Source organism: Perna viridis, chromosome 5 (assembly GCF_037379345.1).
Source record: "Perna viridis isolate PV_CMFRI_1.1 ecotype Kerala chromosome 5, ASM3737934v1, whole genome shotgun sequence".
Classification (NCBI taxonomy): Eukaryota; Metazoa; Mollusca; class Bivalvia; order Mytilida; family Mytilidae; genus Perna; species Perna viridis.
The window spans coordinates 38,125,846-38,143,583 of NC_142449.1; the positions used below are offsets into that span (position 1 = coordinate 38,125,846).

At 33.7% G+C, this 17,738-nt stretch overlaps 1 protein-coding gene across 2 annotated transcripts; it reads left to right on the plus strand.

Moving 5' to 3' along the window:
* Positions 1–775: 775 nt before the first annotated feature.
* Positions 776–17,063, plus strand: LOC148617403 (carbohydrate sulfotransferase 15-like). 2 transcript variants are annotated; one of them, XM_088584997.1, is made up of 8 exons: positions 776–1,348; positions 8,014–8,248; positions 9,683–9,790; positions 10,795–10,945; positions 11,296–11,449; positions 13,075–13,222; positions 14,911–15,058; positions 16,789–17,063. In XM_088584997.1, exons 1-8 carry the CDS (start codon positions 1,154–1,156, stop codon positions 16,856–16,858), a joined length of 1,209 nt encoding a protein of 402 aa, XP_088441123.1. In that variant the 5' UTR covers positions 776–1,153; the 3' UTR covers positions 16,859–17,063. The 2 variants fall into 2 exon arrangements, with proteins under 2 accessions (XP_088441123.1, XP_088441124.1); XM_088584998.1 differs by lacking the exon at positions 14,911–15,058 and having other exon boundaries at positions 780–1,348.
* The last annotated feature ends 675 nt before the right edge of the window (positions 17,064–17,738 follow it).

A 17,738-nucleotide genomic window follows, 5' to 3' on the forward strand; every position in this document is an offset into this window, starting at 1 on the left:
ACAAGGGTAATTAAATCTTCAAATATTAGGAAGAATTAATATATCGTTTAAACAGTTCCTACACTATTCGTTTTCCAAGGAATGCTGTATCTTTGGAGGATATATTTTTTTTTATTTTCTAGGATATTTTCATTGTACTTTCTACAGTAGAATCTTCATTCACATGTCGTTACAAGTTACTGAATTTCAGCTGTAAAAATATTTATACTTAGACTAACTGCAAACTTAAGACGTAATGTTATATTTAAAACGGTGTCTTTAATGTCTACTTATTAAACTATGACATATGATGTATTTTGTCCCTGGATTACATTCTTTTGATTACCACTATAACCTTGTTTCCCTTGATTACTCTGTAATACTCTGCATGATTGTTAGGAAGAACTGTAAAAAAATAAAAATTGTGAAATGAATGATTTATCAACGCTATTCTAGAGACATTTCTAACACTTAAATGAAGCATAGGAATATAAAATATAGACATTGATGTATATATGTCTTATGACATGGTAATTTCAAAGATTTTAATTCATAAATTATATCATTTGTGTTTTTTCATTAAAGAAACGTCAACATGAAGTGCTTGAGGTCTGATGTTACTTAAAATAATAATATCATTCTATATAAGCTTAAGCTCTGCTGTTCCTTTGCCATTTACAATTCATAGATTATATGTCAACTCATGTAGTACCAGTTCTGTCAAATCGGATTTAGTAAGTACATAAAACACCTACACTAGTTCTTGTTCATATAAAACATCAACAAACAGATTTGTAAACAATATAATATCTCCCTCTGGACACTTTCCGCTGTTGTCACCTACTTACTGAGAATAATTGCAGCGGATTATAATACTGCAGATGACATAAACGATTTCCTAGAAGGTATTTGTTGTTTAACGACCATAGTTAACTGGCAAGCCACATAATGAACATGAATTACTTGGTCTCGGTGACATGGGGACAGTTTTAACCTGTCAGTAGAAAACAAGAAATGAAACTTATATTGTTTTTTTTTTAGAGTATTTCTCTGTCATTTTGAGATGGATCGTAAATCTTGCCTTGTGAACGCATTTGCTGCATGGTGATATATTCAGATTGGAACCTACATTTACCCATGAAATGAATGTGCACTTTAAACACATACCATTGTAATGAGAAAGAAACATATTTTTGGAAGCCTTTTGTTTTATTTCATTGCTTCATTTTCATTCTACAAAGTGTTGAAGGAGCAACTGTCAACTGATGTCACAACTTCGATTAGAGAATTGACCATATCCAACATTGTTTTGAAAGACAAAATGAAGTTTATAATGTCTTGTAGAGCAAGGATAAAATTGAACAAAAAGGTAAGACCCGTAATCAATCAGAAGTGTATGAATTTTAGCTTCATAGTGTCAATGTTTCGAACTGAAAATTATACGAGTAAATGTATTCATATTTCAAACATGTGCGTAATGTTGTAATCTAAATATAATTTTCTAAAAAAAACAAAACATTTAACAAACATTAAATAAGTATCTAGGGTACTAGTACATGTTCTTGTCATGATATCACTTAACTTGACAATTTCTCTGTGTATATATTTAAACGTATTTTGCATTCTATTATTCAGAGTTCTAGAAAGCTCTAGAATGACTGAAATAGTACAACGACCTTAGGTTGTTTGTGTCGTCACAAAAGGTGTATAAATCTTTAGTGTTGTTATTTAGTGTTAATAATATGCCCAACACATTGTAAAAGAAGCAGACAATACTGTGCATACCTATTTACTTACAATATTTTATTATACTCAGTTACAATGAATGTAAATTGTTTTTGTTTTTGTTTTTTTTTTTGTCATGACATTGTTAAAGATATTCTTAAGGCATATTGTCATTGTATAGAAAAAAACTACATGTCGGGAGAAATTTTTCGATCAACATTCTTCAAATATGCGTACATCTAACTGCCGAAAAATCAGCACAAGTTCAGCTAAAAATTAAAAAAAAGAAATGAGAGGTATTGTTATTAAGATACGTAGAATTGTATCAGCAATTGGAAGACGCTATAGCTGCACAATTCTTCAGAAGGATACATGTGTATGTTTTAAAATGGGAAGACTTACAGTATGAATGACTTTTTTCTTCACCTTAATGCTCTACAATTATGCTCAAAATATGCAAAATATAGATTTTTATTAATCAGAGTCGGGGGGTTGGGGTAAATTTTAAGTGACTTTAAGTCGTGGAAACATTTAAAACATAAATGTATCTCCAGACTTGAGTATTATTATACAGGTACTGATATAGATAGATATAAACCCTTGAAAAAGAACAAGCTTTATTACAGAATAACTTTAAATCTTGACATTTAGGCTAAACGTATGGTGCTTTCCTTCTCGTTCACTTTTTCTCGCAGAAAGTGTACTTATATGATCGGCATCCTATATTTTCTTTCATATGGCGTTGCATTTTTAATGTTTTCTTTTCTACAAACATGGGTGTCCCTGTTCAACTTGATGTACATTTTATATCAACAATCAATCCCATAAAATTATTTACATTAGGTTATGACATATACTCAGAGAGCAACAAGAGGACACAAACAATATTAATGTTACCACTCATTAATTCGTTACATCTCGTTTAATGGGTTATTGACAAAACATTGTTTTTACTATACCTGTAATTAATCTATAAGAATATGGCCATTTCTGTCAACAAATGGATATTATGTTTATTTCAACATATTTTATTGTCAAAGACAATTGGATTAGACACAACTTATCAATGCCTTCTCCTAACATATACATTTTAATAATACATATTTATGACATTTACAATAAATAGTATTATTTACGAAGTTACTATAGAGACAAACAAATATGTAGTTACCCATAAACATAGATGCATGCACTGGGGATTAAGCATGAATAAAATTAGACAGGGATATCGAAAAATATTTACTCAAATTGAATGTATTATGTTTAAATAAGTTGTAAGTAAAATTTTTCAAGACACACATGCATCAATGTTGCAGTGGAACATGATAAAAATAAACACAAGTAGTGTTCACGATATTATGTTGACGTAACGTTACTTATGGGTTATTTACAAGTTTTCGTTGTTTTAAAAAATAGCCGAATCCTTAAATGGGGAATCCACTAACTACCCTAAGGTAAGGAGGTCTGCCTCGTTGATTTCTTTTCTTTTCTTCATACACAACCAAGTATTTCAGGCATCAGAGTCCCTGAACATCCATCCCGCCCTGTCGTTCCGCCTCATTGGAACATAGAAACATAAAGATTTAAGAAAGGCAAATTGTACTTTGAAAGTCACTATGATCTAATAGAAAAAGTGTTTTAAGATGGAAACGAATAACTATTTCTTGCTGATATTTTATTATTGTTTTTCTAGTTTCACTTTTTGAATCGTTATTTCATTATTATGAATATATAAATGGAGGCTATCGAAAAAAAGCACGTGCCTACTTCATTTTTATGTCCCCATGTCTTTTTTGTCATTATAGTGTTTGCAGTGATTCAATTCTGTCTGAAGTTTCTTTGGGTTGAAGTAACGTGTACTAAGGTTGATATGTTTGACTGAAAAGTGTCAATTAAAAATATATTGAAAATTTAAGACAGTTTGAATAAAACATTTCACTTGACAAAGTATGAATATCTATTAAAGTTATCAAAAGTAGAAGAATTAGAGTAACAGGCTATACTGTCTGCAATTAAAACTTGTTTCGAATTGTTTCAATTTAACCGGTATTGTTATTAAAATTTATTGCATTAAGATAAATTAATTAAGCAAAAATAAATGCATTTTTTAGGTATTTATTGCGGAAATAACTTAAGAAAAAAATTAGATAACAAATACGTTTGAGGACGCTTACACTACCGGTGCACCTGGTCCATGATCCCAGTTTTTAATAGAGTCCGACTTTTGTTACTTTGCTTGTATTATTTTGGTTATTTTATATGTTCTTTGCTGTTTATGGCTGTTTTCTATGTCAAGTCTTTGTCCCTTTTGATCTCCACTAGAATCTTGGTTACCTTAATTACTCTTTGACGTCACCAGATGTTTAGGCAGGCTGTCGACGTTCTCGTACAAATCATCGTTAATAAAAATCACAGTCATCTCAACAATTGGTCGAGATGAAACCGGCAAAAAGGCAGCGAAAACCACCAGCAAACTCACAGATGCTTCCACAAAACAACAGGAAGCGGAAAAAATGATGCCAAAGGATGCGGGAAATGATTTAAACGCCATCCTATGTGATGCCAGCACAGCCACAAGGTGAACTTTGTCATCAAAACTCGACTGTACACTCGCAGCTAATCAATTCACAATACCCATGCACCAGCTTGGCATTGACAAAACGACCACTAGAAATTCCTACGGGAGGGCCTGCTTTGACCGGCGGCGAACATGGAGCATCGTCTGGAGTCCCAATGATAGACAACGTTCAGACCCAGTACCAAAGACTACCAGAAAGTCAGAGAGCCACTGCTTATGGAACAATGAGGCCCATGGCGAGCAAGTAGTCAACACCATGTAATCCAAATAGGGGCAATACGGGTACGTTTCAATACACAGCAATATCATCAGATTTTGGGGATCACTGAACCGGGGTGTCATGCATGTAAGCCAAACAACCAAACATTTCAGGCGTGAGAGTCCTTGAACACACACCCTGTAGGTCTGCCTAATGGGAACCACGAAATCTAAAGATTTAAGGAAGGCAAATTGTACGGGACGACCACCCCGACGAATACTGCAAAGGGAAATGAACAAACTACAGAGAATCAGTTATATTCTTTAGGTCATTCTCTTGCTAAGGTAGATGCTGTCAAAAAATCACTAGCAAATTACCCTTTACTGAATGTATTTACAATATTCCGGCACGAGAATGCTCATGAAATCACGAAATTCAAAAAAGTATTTCCGAGTACTCCGACGTATCCAGTGAGAAAATACAAGGAAGTAAAACTAGGTAGAATTGTTGGACCATTTCCATCCCCTCCCCTTCCGACCATACGGATTTTCTCGATTTTTATGGCAGCCAAAAAGAACGGGGATTTTCGATTAATCCATAATCTCTTCGTGAATTCAGTCATTGACCCAAAATTTTGTTCAGCAAGATACTTCAGTGTTGATGATGTGGTAGAGATGATAAAACAATAGAGAAAGGTGGAAAATTAGCTAAGAAAGACATAAAAAACGCATTTAAATTGCTAAAGGTCTTTCCCTCCGATTACGACCAATTCGGTTTTGTTTTTAGGGAAATTACTGAATTGTACTATGCCAAATGTCGATGAATGTGTTTATAAGTTACTCTATTTTTGAAGTTTCCACGGCCCTTCATTAGTGTACTCAAACAAAGAGTAAAAATGAAAATAAAACACACTTTTAGATGATTGTCTTCTAGCCTATGGAGCAAAACACAAATCTCAATGTCAAACCCCTATTAGATACTTTCCAAAAAGTTTGCGATTCATGGGTTTCTTTAACTGGCGACAAAACCGTGGAACCGACGTCCATTTTAACATTCTTAGGAGTTGAATTCAACACCGATAAACTGGAGCTTTGAATTACGGACCGACTCTAAAAAGCTTAGCAGCGATAGTGCTTGGGGCGAAAATAGGGGTTTTGGAATATATTTTCAGGGGTATGCACAGCCTTTCTGGCCGCAATATTGGGTTGTAAATGGTATCCTTAAGGACATTCCATTTTAAATCTATTTCCCGTAGTAGTAGCTAAGCACATTTTGGGCCATCTCTTAAAGAACAAGAGAATTAATTGTAATATTGATAATATATGTACAAATCTCAAAATACCTAAAACCCTGAGGCTTCATTCTTTGTGTTACACATGGTAGAGCCTCTCGCTGTTTTGGTTTTGAGAACTTCTAGTATACAACTATTTTTTGGGGGGTGAGGGGTAGGGGGCTTTAAATCTTCCTATATATTTTATTATAATGATGTCGTGAGTGGTTACACCTTGCATCACGTGTACAGAATATCGAAATTCGAAATAAATATGATTGGCATTTTTGTTTTTAGTTATGATAAGACAACCTTGGATGTAGCAACTGTAATTGTTAGGTACTGAAAACAAGAATAAAACTTTCAGATGTAGTTGTAGGAAACAATTACCATTAATCATTTTAGTGTAGCATTGTTAGTAATCGACTCTAGTCGTCGCAGAATCTTTATAATGTTATCAGGAGGACAATTCTTAAGAGAGGTTAAATCAAATCTACACTATAGAATCATACGTTATAGCTTATGATTTAAGGCGTATGATTCTACATTTTGATATAACCTTTAAAAGGTCAAGGACCTCTAAAACCTTTGGGGCATACAATGTTGTTACCTTTAGGGTGTTATTGTTCTTTTAATTGTCGTAACAACGTTAACACTAGTCAGAAATGAAGCGACGTTGACACAAAAGAGTCCTTATACAGTACAATTTATGTTTTTGTTCATTAAGTCATATAAATGTTGTCATGATCAAATCACACGTATGAATTCCTTCAATTTGACTATAAAACAATCGTGGACACTGGCATAAGTGACATATCCCTGACAATTCAAAGAAATATTGCTGCTTCTATAAATTTGTTGAATGTCACGTATAAGGTCTCTGTGGTTCATGCTATGAATTGAAACACCTTGAGAAGTAAGGAAGTGTTCTTCAGGATATTAATATCAGTACGTGTAATATATATTATAGGAAACAATTTTGATGCTGGTGAGAAGACTTTTGGATACTAATAAATATTTAAAAATTCCCTGGAAAACATCTCATACATGAATGTTTAATCATGATTAGATCGTCTTGTTGAAATAATTTAATAACCATGGAAAAGCATTTAACAATTATTCCCTACTTGCGGAGCTCGGGATGCAGCCATATTTTATCCTGTTTTTGCAGAGTTACCTCCCGTAAGAGCAGGTGTAATTTCGAAGTCTCTAATCGATGTTCGGATTCGGGTGCAGAAAAAAGAGGTAACTCGAATGAAAATGGAATCCCCAGCAGACAAACACAACGGTGTTTCTAAAAGTTTCAGGGTGTTTCATTTTGTTGGTAGGTTACATAAGGATGATTTTCATGTGTATCCCGGGTAAAGAAAATTTATGGCAGGGTCAGTAGAACGAGAAATTCCCTTTTGACTTTAGAGATTTTCTAAAGTATCGTCGATATCGGATGGAAAACCTTACGTATTCCGAATAGACACCTGCTCCAAAGGGAGATAAATGTTGACAAAATGTTGGTCCGCAAGTCGGGAATAAAACATCTGCGGATTAAATTTGATATTTTTTTTTACCTGTGGAAAGAATTTCACACAGGATACTTTAGGATGGTACAGTAACACTGACTACTATGATGCTAATTTGTTAGTGTACTTTTCTTAAGTAGCACTCCAGCTAAGAATCATGCAAAATGTGATTTATGGGTAAAGCGCCCACATATTTTTTATTTTTGATATTTTGTTTGAAATGCCATAGTAAACAGAAATTAACCTCCAGGTTTCATATAACCCGTGCTCTTAGGGTATAAAAATTATATAGAATGCACTGTATATTTCAAAAATAGGGGAGATAAATCTGTAAATGACACTTAAATACAATTGAGTCTGATGTTCAATGTTGTTTATCTCCTAAGAGCAGGCAGCTTTGAATAAATAATTACACATTTCATAATATGGACCCACAAGACAATTTAATAAAAAAAAATATGTAGGCTGTATCACATTTTTCAGAATTTGCATGATTTTTACAAAGACAGCTACTTAAATATAAAAAATGACGTAATATTGAAGGCGAGATTTAGATTTTTGCTAACACTAACATCTTCATTTTGGTATCATTTATAGAAATCTTGGTGCAGAATAGGTAATGAATGTCATGGTGTACGGCATTTAATTACATTGACCTTTTACTGTGGATGATTTTTAAATTTTCTATCATATTAATACTTAACCCATTTCGTATTGTTTCGTACATTCAACGTTTCTATTACAGATACCTCAAAAGTTATGGGTCGATCATTTCAAAAACCCATGTTTCCATGGAGACGGGACATTGCATTGTTTACCTTATTTTCTGGTGGCTGGATTTCCAAAGTGCGGTACTACAGATTTATTCGAGAGAATGAGGCATCATCCTGAATTTGTAGCACCAAAGATGAAGGAACTTCATTGGCTATCACGATATCGGTTTCTTCCAGTTTTTCGTCAGAATTCGACAGATAGATTTGGTAATTATAATAAGTATGACCAAGGGAACTGGAGTACTATATAATTCATATGATTAATCTATCATATACAATATATCAAACATTACGAATTAACAATATTGCATTTTTGTGTTCTACCGAGTTGATATTATATAATTTAACCTTTGACTCAACTTTCATACATTTAACACATTCTTGCGTGGCATTTTATTGATGTATGTAACTCGCCAGGTTTATTACCATATATGTCAAACGGACAATAAAAAAGTTATTAGGACAAAAATAGTCCTATTGACATCCAACTTCATATAAAAAAGAGCAACAAAAAACTAAAAAAAAATCGAACATACTGTTACTTTGCGTTTACTATTTAATGACAGATTTCTTCTAATCGCTCTGTAGATGCCTCTGCTGTGCATTACTGGACTTCACATGGGTAACCCGGCAGATGTTTCTAAAAGCATAGGGCGCTTACACTAGAAGTACATTTGGTCCATGATTCCAGTGTTGGCTAACTTTTATTCTCTCTGACTTTTCTATCGAGTTCGATTTTGGGTGCTATGTTATGGTTTTGCTACGTCAGACAAAAGAACATGGAAATACTTATCTATACTGTAAGAGGATACTGACTTCCTGTGTTTTTGAAATATAAATGTATGTATGTCCGAAAGGTTGTACTGCTGTCCCCCAGCATCAATCTGTTTCACTAACTTTTCTTAAGATGGTTGGAGGAAATTCACGACAGGACGGGAACAACTACTTGGTTTTTAAGGACCAGTTTCAATGTTTTTTTTTCTTGAATTTTGTTCGTCGTTAAGTCCAGGTTCTTTATATTTTACTACACGTATAAGCTGTAGAATTGTGCTCGTCTTAGAGCATGTTTGTTTTCCACAGCCCTTTTCTCATCCTACCTATCAAACACAAGTCATCGCTTATTGGTGCAACATGTTAGGTTGAAAGTATCATAGACTCAGTGTTATCATAGAGGGAAAAAGACAGAATTCTTTCCATGAAATCTTATTCGAAAAGTTATCTGAAATATAGATATAGCATTCATTTCTTTTGAAGGTGTCAGTAACTCGAGGTATTAATCATATGAAATGCACTGCAATCTCGTCGTCAAGGAGAGATAATTCACTTTGCACCTACCATTCTATTGTAACTTTGGACTCGTCTGTCTGCATCCTCTTGACACTTTTACATGTAAGACGAATGAACTGTCAATTCGTCTTCAATAGACCCTAAAATATGAGATCACATTGTCGTGTCTTTTATAAAGCATGATTGGTTCAATTTCACCTGATTCTTACAGATTTTAAAAATAAACCACAGAGCAAGACAACCCCGTTATATACAGCAAATTACTGCAACACTAAAACATTTGGGTGTGCTTGTCATTTTGTCCTTATTTCAATAAAACTGAGTAAAATGTGCCTGTCTTTATTTGTTCAACAGAAATATACTCACCAGAGAAACTGTTTGGTCTTAATCTTTATACACAGATGTTCAATGAGTTGGCAGAGTTGCTTGAAATGTCTGATGGGCATTCAACTGCTATATCAGGTAATCTATGTTCAATATGCTGTGTGTAAATCAATTTGGAAAATAATAAGAGGATTTTATATTCAGACACTGCTAATGGTAGAGATGATTCGTGGTACAGAAAACGATGCTTTCTTCAACGTTTACATACTATAAGAATAACAATAACTATAGCCCTTCCTGTAAACAGATCATTATTTTGGAGACAATCATGCATTCGTTCCAATTAAAGCAAAATTGATAGTTCTTACATAGTGCCAATTTCATGTACAATCTTTATGATTTTGTCTCGCAGTATCACAACCGAATGAGAATGTTGGGTATGCAACAAATTAGAGTGGGTCTGGGGGGATTTGACAAGCATGAATCGCCTCCTGTCTGATTTTTATAAAGACTGCTACTTCAGTTTTATTTCTTGTCTATCGGTTGCCTGCTTAAATGACGCTTATTTAAGTGTCATATTTATTGATTGACAACCATTTTGTGCATTTAATAATTTGAGAGTGCATACATGCACATGTATAAAGGAAAGGTCAAACCTTGTCATGTATTTGTAAGAGTACTAACATTTTGTTTAGTCTTTTTATGATTGTACAGATTGTAGATTAACAAGCCGGTTTTCGAGAACACTGATTATTTCTATACATAGGAATATTACATGGTTTTACGCAACCGATTTAAACATAATTTATTTACAAAATAACAAAAGGAATCTGACACTCGTTATGCCTGCCAATTTGTGTGGTATCTCCAAGCAAATGCTGATAACCTAATATATTTTTTTCTTGACCTCAACTTTTTAGAATTTGTTTTCTTATTCTATGAACGATCAAAACAATAACTTTATATAACTTCCTTTACATGGCCCTTGACCGTGGAGTTTCGGATAAAGTCGGTGCGGCATCAAACTTCAACTTTCGTCGCTCTCGACATACATGTATCAATCTATGTGACGAAATACGAACACAGAAAATGGCTTTAGTTTCTAGAGATAAAACTTACTCAGCTAATTTGATGTATTTCAGCCGATTTCAGTCCATCTACACTGTGGGACAACGACGTTTATTCCTTTGTGTTAGAGCAGTCGGATGCACCTAAATATTACGTCCAAGACTTTGTCCGTCAACTTAATCCTTGCATGAAGTTTATAGTTATGATGAGAGATCCAACAGAGCGGTAATTTGTTTCAGTGAATAATTTTGACAAAATACACATATAACTCACATATACATGTACATAGTATGTATGGTGTTTGTTTTCTCTAACCAGTACCAAGATGCTCTATTCATTGATGTACATTGTATTAAATGTTAAATTGATGCGTAGGTAATACTTCATAGAGTTGAAACACTTATGTCACATAAGCTGTGGATGTTTTAAGACTTATTAAGCTATTCAGAGCGAGTATCACGATCACTGTGCTGAGAGCTGAGTGTACCATTGAACAACATCAGAATGGCGACAATTGAAATCCTTTCATTGATCAGACTAAGAACTAGATTTTTCATGACAACTTTTTTTTGTAGATTGTATTCTGATTATCTGTTTTTACATCAGAATAATACAGCTGAAGGCTTTCATACAGAAGTGAAGCACGTAGTAAAACTTTACAAAGATTGTATAAGAACAAAGATCCCTGCTGATTGCTTTAATGACTACAATTTATCAAGGAAATCCAAGGTTAAGCATGATTAATACCAATACGACAAGCACTGTTATTTACTCTACCTTATTTTTTTTTTATTTTAAAGGATGCAAATAGTACTTATAGAAATGTGAAGCTTAATGAGTAACTTTAATCAACTTCGTGAGTGGTGTGGGCAAAGCGAATAGGCTGGGAGAAGAAATCTTGCATAATAATACATTATGTACATCGTCCACTTTACCTTTAATTGTACACAGAGAAGCCACTGTAGTGAGCTATGGTGTATTGCAAGTCGGTTAGGCAACCGCTTTGTAATACGACTACACACGAGACATATATTTAAAAAAAAGAACGACGCCTTATAATGACTATTGACTAAATTGTAATTGAAATTGTTACCAGAACCACAACGTAATTTCTCTGATGCACAGGACATTGTGTAATCCGTAGGAAATGAATATTTAATAAGAATATAAAAATAGTTTCAGCGGTTATTATAAGGGCATTAAAATGTCAAATGATTATACACAATCACGATTGTGCCATGCTTTTTAGCTTTGTACATGTATCTGTAAGTCGTGGTCGATTTGTTTTTATTTATTCGTAATGCAAGGAGCTTTATTCTGTTGACGTGGACGAAATCGTTGCTAGAAACGTACATGAAACCACCCACCAAGTATATTCAATCACCTACACAACATCATCAGCCATACAAAGTATTGACACACAATGAACTTACCTTGAAGTTTAAAGACCACTTGGACTGACTTTTGGGCCAATATAATTGTTGTCTTCCCTTTGTTAACGGGTATTCCTTACCTACAAAAAGCTGTGGTGAAAGACGTTTTGACGAAGTTTCACCTACTATGTGGAATAACTTACTATCTGCCCTGCAGAAAGTACAGTCTTTAGACGTTTTTAAAAAGTATCTTAGAATTTATCTTTTTATAATCGCTTTTATTGACTTTTTGAAAATTTTAATACAGATTAAACAGTTTATTACTTTGGCATTTCATAAAACTTAAGTGTAAGGTTTTAGTGTTATTTGTCAACATACGGACATACTTTTAGATTTCATACATCTTTTCTTTCACTTTTCATATTTTTACTGTTCGTTCCTGTTAAGACTTGCTAAAAAGTCCCTCTCTTTATATTAAAGTTATATGAAAAAGTTTATTGATTGCATGTATCCCTCTGATAGCAAATCTACTAATTCACAGAAAATAGTAGTGGTGTTATCAGAGAGGTTAATTGCATAAAGTTTATATGTCATATACATAATAAAGAGGGACTTGTAGCAAGTCTAGTTCCCTTTATACTTTCTTAATTGCTTTCAAATTATCATTTTTTAAGTTTGTTTAATTGAGTTTAAAGACTCTTTTATGGTTCCATTGCATTTTAGTTTTGCTATTTTAAATTCTATGGCATTGCTGTATTTATATTGTATATCCATTTATTACATGTATTAGTTTCTATTGTTTTATATTTTACATGAGTTTATCATGTTAAGTCCTTATGGTAATTGTTTATATTTATAAAATGCGCTATACAAATGTTGTATACTACTACTACTACTACTAATAATAATAATAATCTACTTTAAGTATGGAGATTAACTTTGTATGGGTTATATATTCAGTAGTATAATATTTTATTACAGATTCGATTACGAATAGGTGCATACTCTATATACCTTAGAAAATGGCTAAACATTTTTCCAAGGGACCAATTTTATTTCTTGAGGCTCGAGGATTACGCCAGTAATACAAAGACAATTTTAAAAGAAGTGTTTGACTTTCTTGACATGGGTAAGTACTCAGGATTCAGTTATAGTAAATTCATTCCATTCATTCATTTTTTTTTATTTTCTCATCAAATGAAACTATAAATATATTCACACTAATACATAATGCTAAATACTAACTATATTAACACATATGACAATAATAAACAAACATCGAGGTATCAAAATATAGTCACATGAAGGAATCATTATATACATGTACATGATGTCAAAGATATATAGGAAATTTGGCGCACGCTATCTCGTGAATCAATTTGTCCTCGAGTGTGCCTAATGAACAACGATACACAAAGAATCACATGAGTATGGCTTAGACGTCTGAAGTTAAATAAATCGCCGTCATCCATGTAAGTACCAGGAAGACTTGCTAACAGAGCCTGATAGAATGAGTCGCGTCATACGAATGAAGTTCTATTAACGGTTTTAACTCAAAGTTTTTGGTGACGACATTCTACAACCAAACGCGTAATGGATAAGTGCATGTACGAGGGCAACACGCGTGAACATATATATCCGTGAATTGATTACCACATACTTTATATAGTTTTACGTTATTGTCTGGTATTTGCATCAGACGTTTGGAAAATGATAAATGAGGTTCTGATTTTGAATTTCTTCAGTAATTGACACAGATTTATGTATGTTGCGAAACCTTGTGAAATGGGATTCGCTGTCAATTCGTATCTTTCATAATTCAGTTTGAACACTTGAAATGTTTTCGTTTACTAGTTTTTTTCAAGCTAATTTTGAGGGAAAATGCCCCGTAGATATAAATTCATGAATGTACTCTCCTAGTTTATATTTGTAGACAATATTACGAATAAGGCCATGATAGTGTTTATGATCTCCGTTCATCAAGAAGGAAAATAGTCTAGTCTAGAATATCTGTTTGGATTTATAGCTTATGTCCAACATACAAAGCTTCTGTAGTGACAATAGTTTTCTTTTGTTTACTTGACTACCTATAGGATGTAAATCCACAATGCATCTCAAATGTCGGAACGGGTTGATGTCTTTATATTCAAAGAACGTTTGATTATACATGTACAGTGTTGCAAACGGTTCAAAGAGGATATCTCGTTTGTTTTCTTTGTTTTCAAATCATTCCAATACGTCACAACCATACACATGTACAGTGGACGGAAGGACAACAGATTCATATAAGTCAATAAGTATAAGTACTTTTGGGTTTGTCATTTCCGACTTTATTCCACTAAGGCAAAAAAAAAAGGAACTTCTTCCTTATCGACAGTATTGTTTGTTATTCACTCGAGTTCAGTTTATAGTATTCTAAGTTTTTTAGGAGAGTATATCCGCGGGCTTGAGTAATACGTTCACGGCCTATAGTCCAGTCGAAGGGAAAAGGTCTAGCCGTTGCAATAATAACTGACATATCAAACTAAATAAAAAAAGAGTCGACAAGACTCCTACTTGTCTTACACCTTCATTAACTTGAAAAAAATTATATTAGCATTGATTTACTACATTACAATAGTATTCGTATGATAATCATCAATAATTTTCCACAATTTACGTTTTACTCCTTATTGTCTTTATAATTTAAACATAAGACCTTTCCGCCAAACCGTGTCAAAGGCCTTTCTGCCGTCCAAAAAAAAAAACAACAACAACAACGAAAACTCTACTAGACATCCCAATTTATAGTGAAAAATTGTTTATTGTAAATTGAAGGAGGCAGTAAGGCAGCTGAGATTCCTTTGAAACCTCTACTGCTGGGAATTCGAAAATTTAACATCATCGTCTTGAACAGTAAGAAGACACGATTTGACCACTTGCTTGAATATTTTCAAAATGCACGAGAAAAGGCTTATACTTGTAGGTCGGTATCTGTGTTGGGATGTCTTTTCTTTATTATTGTCTTTGTTTTGCGGGGCGAGAAGACCACATTTCCACACATACGGGATATGTCCAACTCTAGTTATTACGTTATATAATGTTGTTAAACATTTTATGATGATAACAGCAGATGTTCCGTGACGGTAAATTTTCTTTGCTGTGTTGTACAGCCTCATGCATCTCGACATAGACTTTATCTACTGTGCGTCTGCAATTAATATCAAATGACTCGTCATCACTTTCTTCGTACAGATTTGAGAAAATTTTTAAATGTATCAGCTACGGGGCTCCGAATGGGACTTGATCTTTTTGTGATCAAAATCAATTTTGTGTCAGAAAAATCAATTTTGTGAAATAAAATTCAAATTTTGTGTCACAAAAGTCAATTTTGTATGCAAATTAGTTTACAGAATCCTTTGGATATGCAAATGAATTCAAAATGTGCAGCATCATGTACACGTGTATTACAAACTTAAAACATTCACTGCAAAACAGTGGATATGGTTCGAATGTGCACGGTTAAAATAAAGCACATAAGTGAAAGAAATACCGGATATCGTAATCGTATAACCCACTGTGTCACTTACGCTTAAATCTAAAGATAGATTATTTGAGCGTTTGTAAACAAAAGGGAAACGAAAGTTAGACACGTACGATGTCGGTTTTTCATCTCAACCGACCTGTTCCAGTCAACCGAATTTCTTGTGTTATACATCAATAAAATCGGAATGAAATAAGTAATCTACCTGTTTCTGACAAAAAATCGTGAGGTATAGCGGAACAAAATAATCTTTCGTCGACGGATTAACAAATTTCACCGCACAACAAATTTCTAATATGATTTTCTTGGCTAATCTGACATTACATTTCTTTTTCCACCAAAATTTGGGACACATACATTAATACAAATTATCTTGTCAAATTTACCAACTTTGGTTGAGTTTAACAGGTCGGGCAAAGCATTGTATAGATGAGTTTGAAGATGTCAGGAAATGATCACGTGATTCACCAGGGGATATCCCAAAAAATCGAAAGTAGAAAAATCGCGTATTTTAAAACCTATTTTATCAAACAAATCTCATACAAAGAGTAATCAAGGGAACCTAGGTTATAGCGGTCATCAAAAGAATGTAATCCAGGGACAAAGACCAGGCATGGGAAACAGACATACACAACAAAGAACATAAAGTAACTAAAATCATACATACAAAGTAACAAAAGCAAATGAGCAACTCGGACTCCTCTAAAAACTGGGAGCATGGACCAGGTGCACCGGTAGGGTAAGCGTCCTCTGCTTTTGTAGAAACAGAGGGTATATTTTATCGGATGTATTTTTCCGGCGTGTATTTACCTTCCAAAATAAGCGAATGTCATACTCAGCAGCATCGTTATGTCTTTATAAGTCTTATTTAGATATTCTTCGTCTGCAGTATTAAAAAGTATTAGAACAACATTTTTTGCCCTAAAAGCCTATTAATTACAATACAATAATTATATCTCTTTTTATAACATCAGAACGATGATCTTGCGCTATTCCAAATTTAAAACTCTGATCTCTTCTATTTTCTTAAAGGAAACGTTGTTAATGTCAACAGGTACATGTAGGTCTGAAGTCCAGTGTAAATAATGATGTTTGTGGCCAACCATATTAATGTCAGTCAGAACCGAATCCTCATGCGTTAATAAGGTAACTGATCTTGCTGTGTATTTCAGATCCGGTTCCCGAAGTAACTATGGAACGCATGCTGCTCCAAAAACCATTCAACAGCCGAGAAGGTCGTAATACAGTGGGAACACCAATGTTGAACAGGACCTATGAGATCTTGTCTCAGTTTTATGGACCTTTCAATCACAACCTGTCTTTATTACTGGGTGATACAAAGTACCTCTGGCACAGTTGATTAGAAGTTCAATTTGCTGACCTTGGTTGTTTATTTTATTTATCATTGTTAGTTTTTTTCTGAATAAAACATTTTTCGAGATGCAAAGGCGTCTATCTCGGAGATAATCACCGGGACATTTCTCATGTCATTGTTCAAAGAGAAATAACTCTGATATAAAAGAGTAATCAAGGGAACCAAGGTTATAGCGGTAATCAAAAGAATGTAATCCAGGGACAAAGACCCGACATGGAAAGCAGACATACACAACAAAGAACATAAAGTAACTAAAATCATACATACAAAGTAACAAAAGTAGAAGAATGGTCTACTGTTGGTTTTTTTTTCGTCATGAACGTTAAAATTTTGTTTGAAAACTAGGGTTTAAAGAGACAAAGAGAATGACGAAACATTACCATTTTCAAAATGTAAATTATTCTTTTCATAGAAAAAAACAAAAGAACTTGAAGCCAACGGAAATGATAAACAAAAAATATCAGAAGGCATTGGCCTAATAAGAACGAGCGAAGCATAAGTTACTAGTTTCCATTTCCTAGAAGTAGATCTCGTGCTACATTTGTATGTATCATTTTTGCCGAGTTTGATTAGCATATATTCATCAATTGGAGCCGGCAATGGACTTTCTAGATATTTGTAACATTATCGGCCAAACAGTTCTGGGTTCGGCATAGACAGCTGGGTTTGTTACAATCTTTTCAACTAGAAGTAGCTTTTCTTTTTAAATGTCCGAGTAGTTCTTATAAAAAAAATAGACGTCTTTGT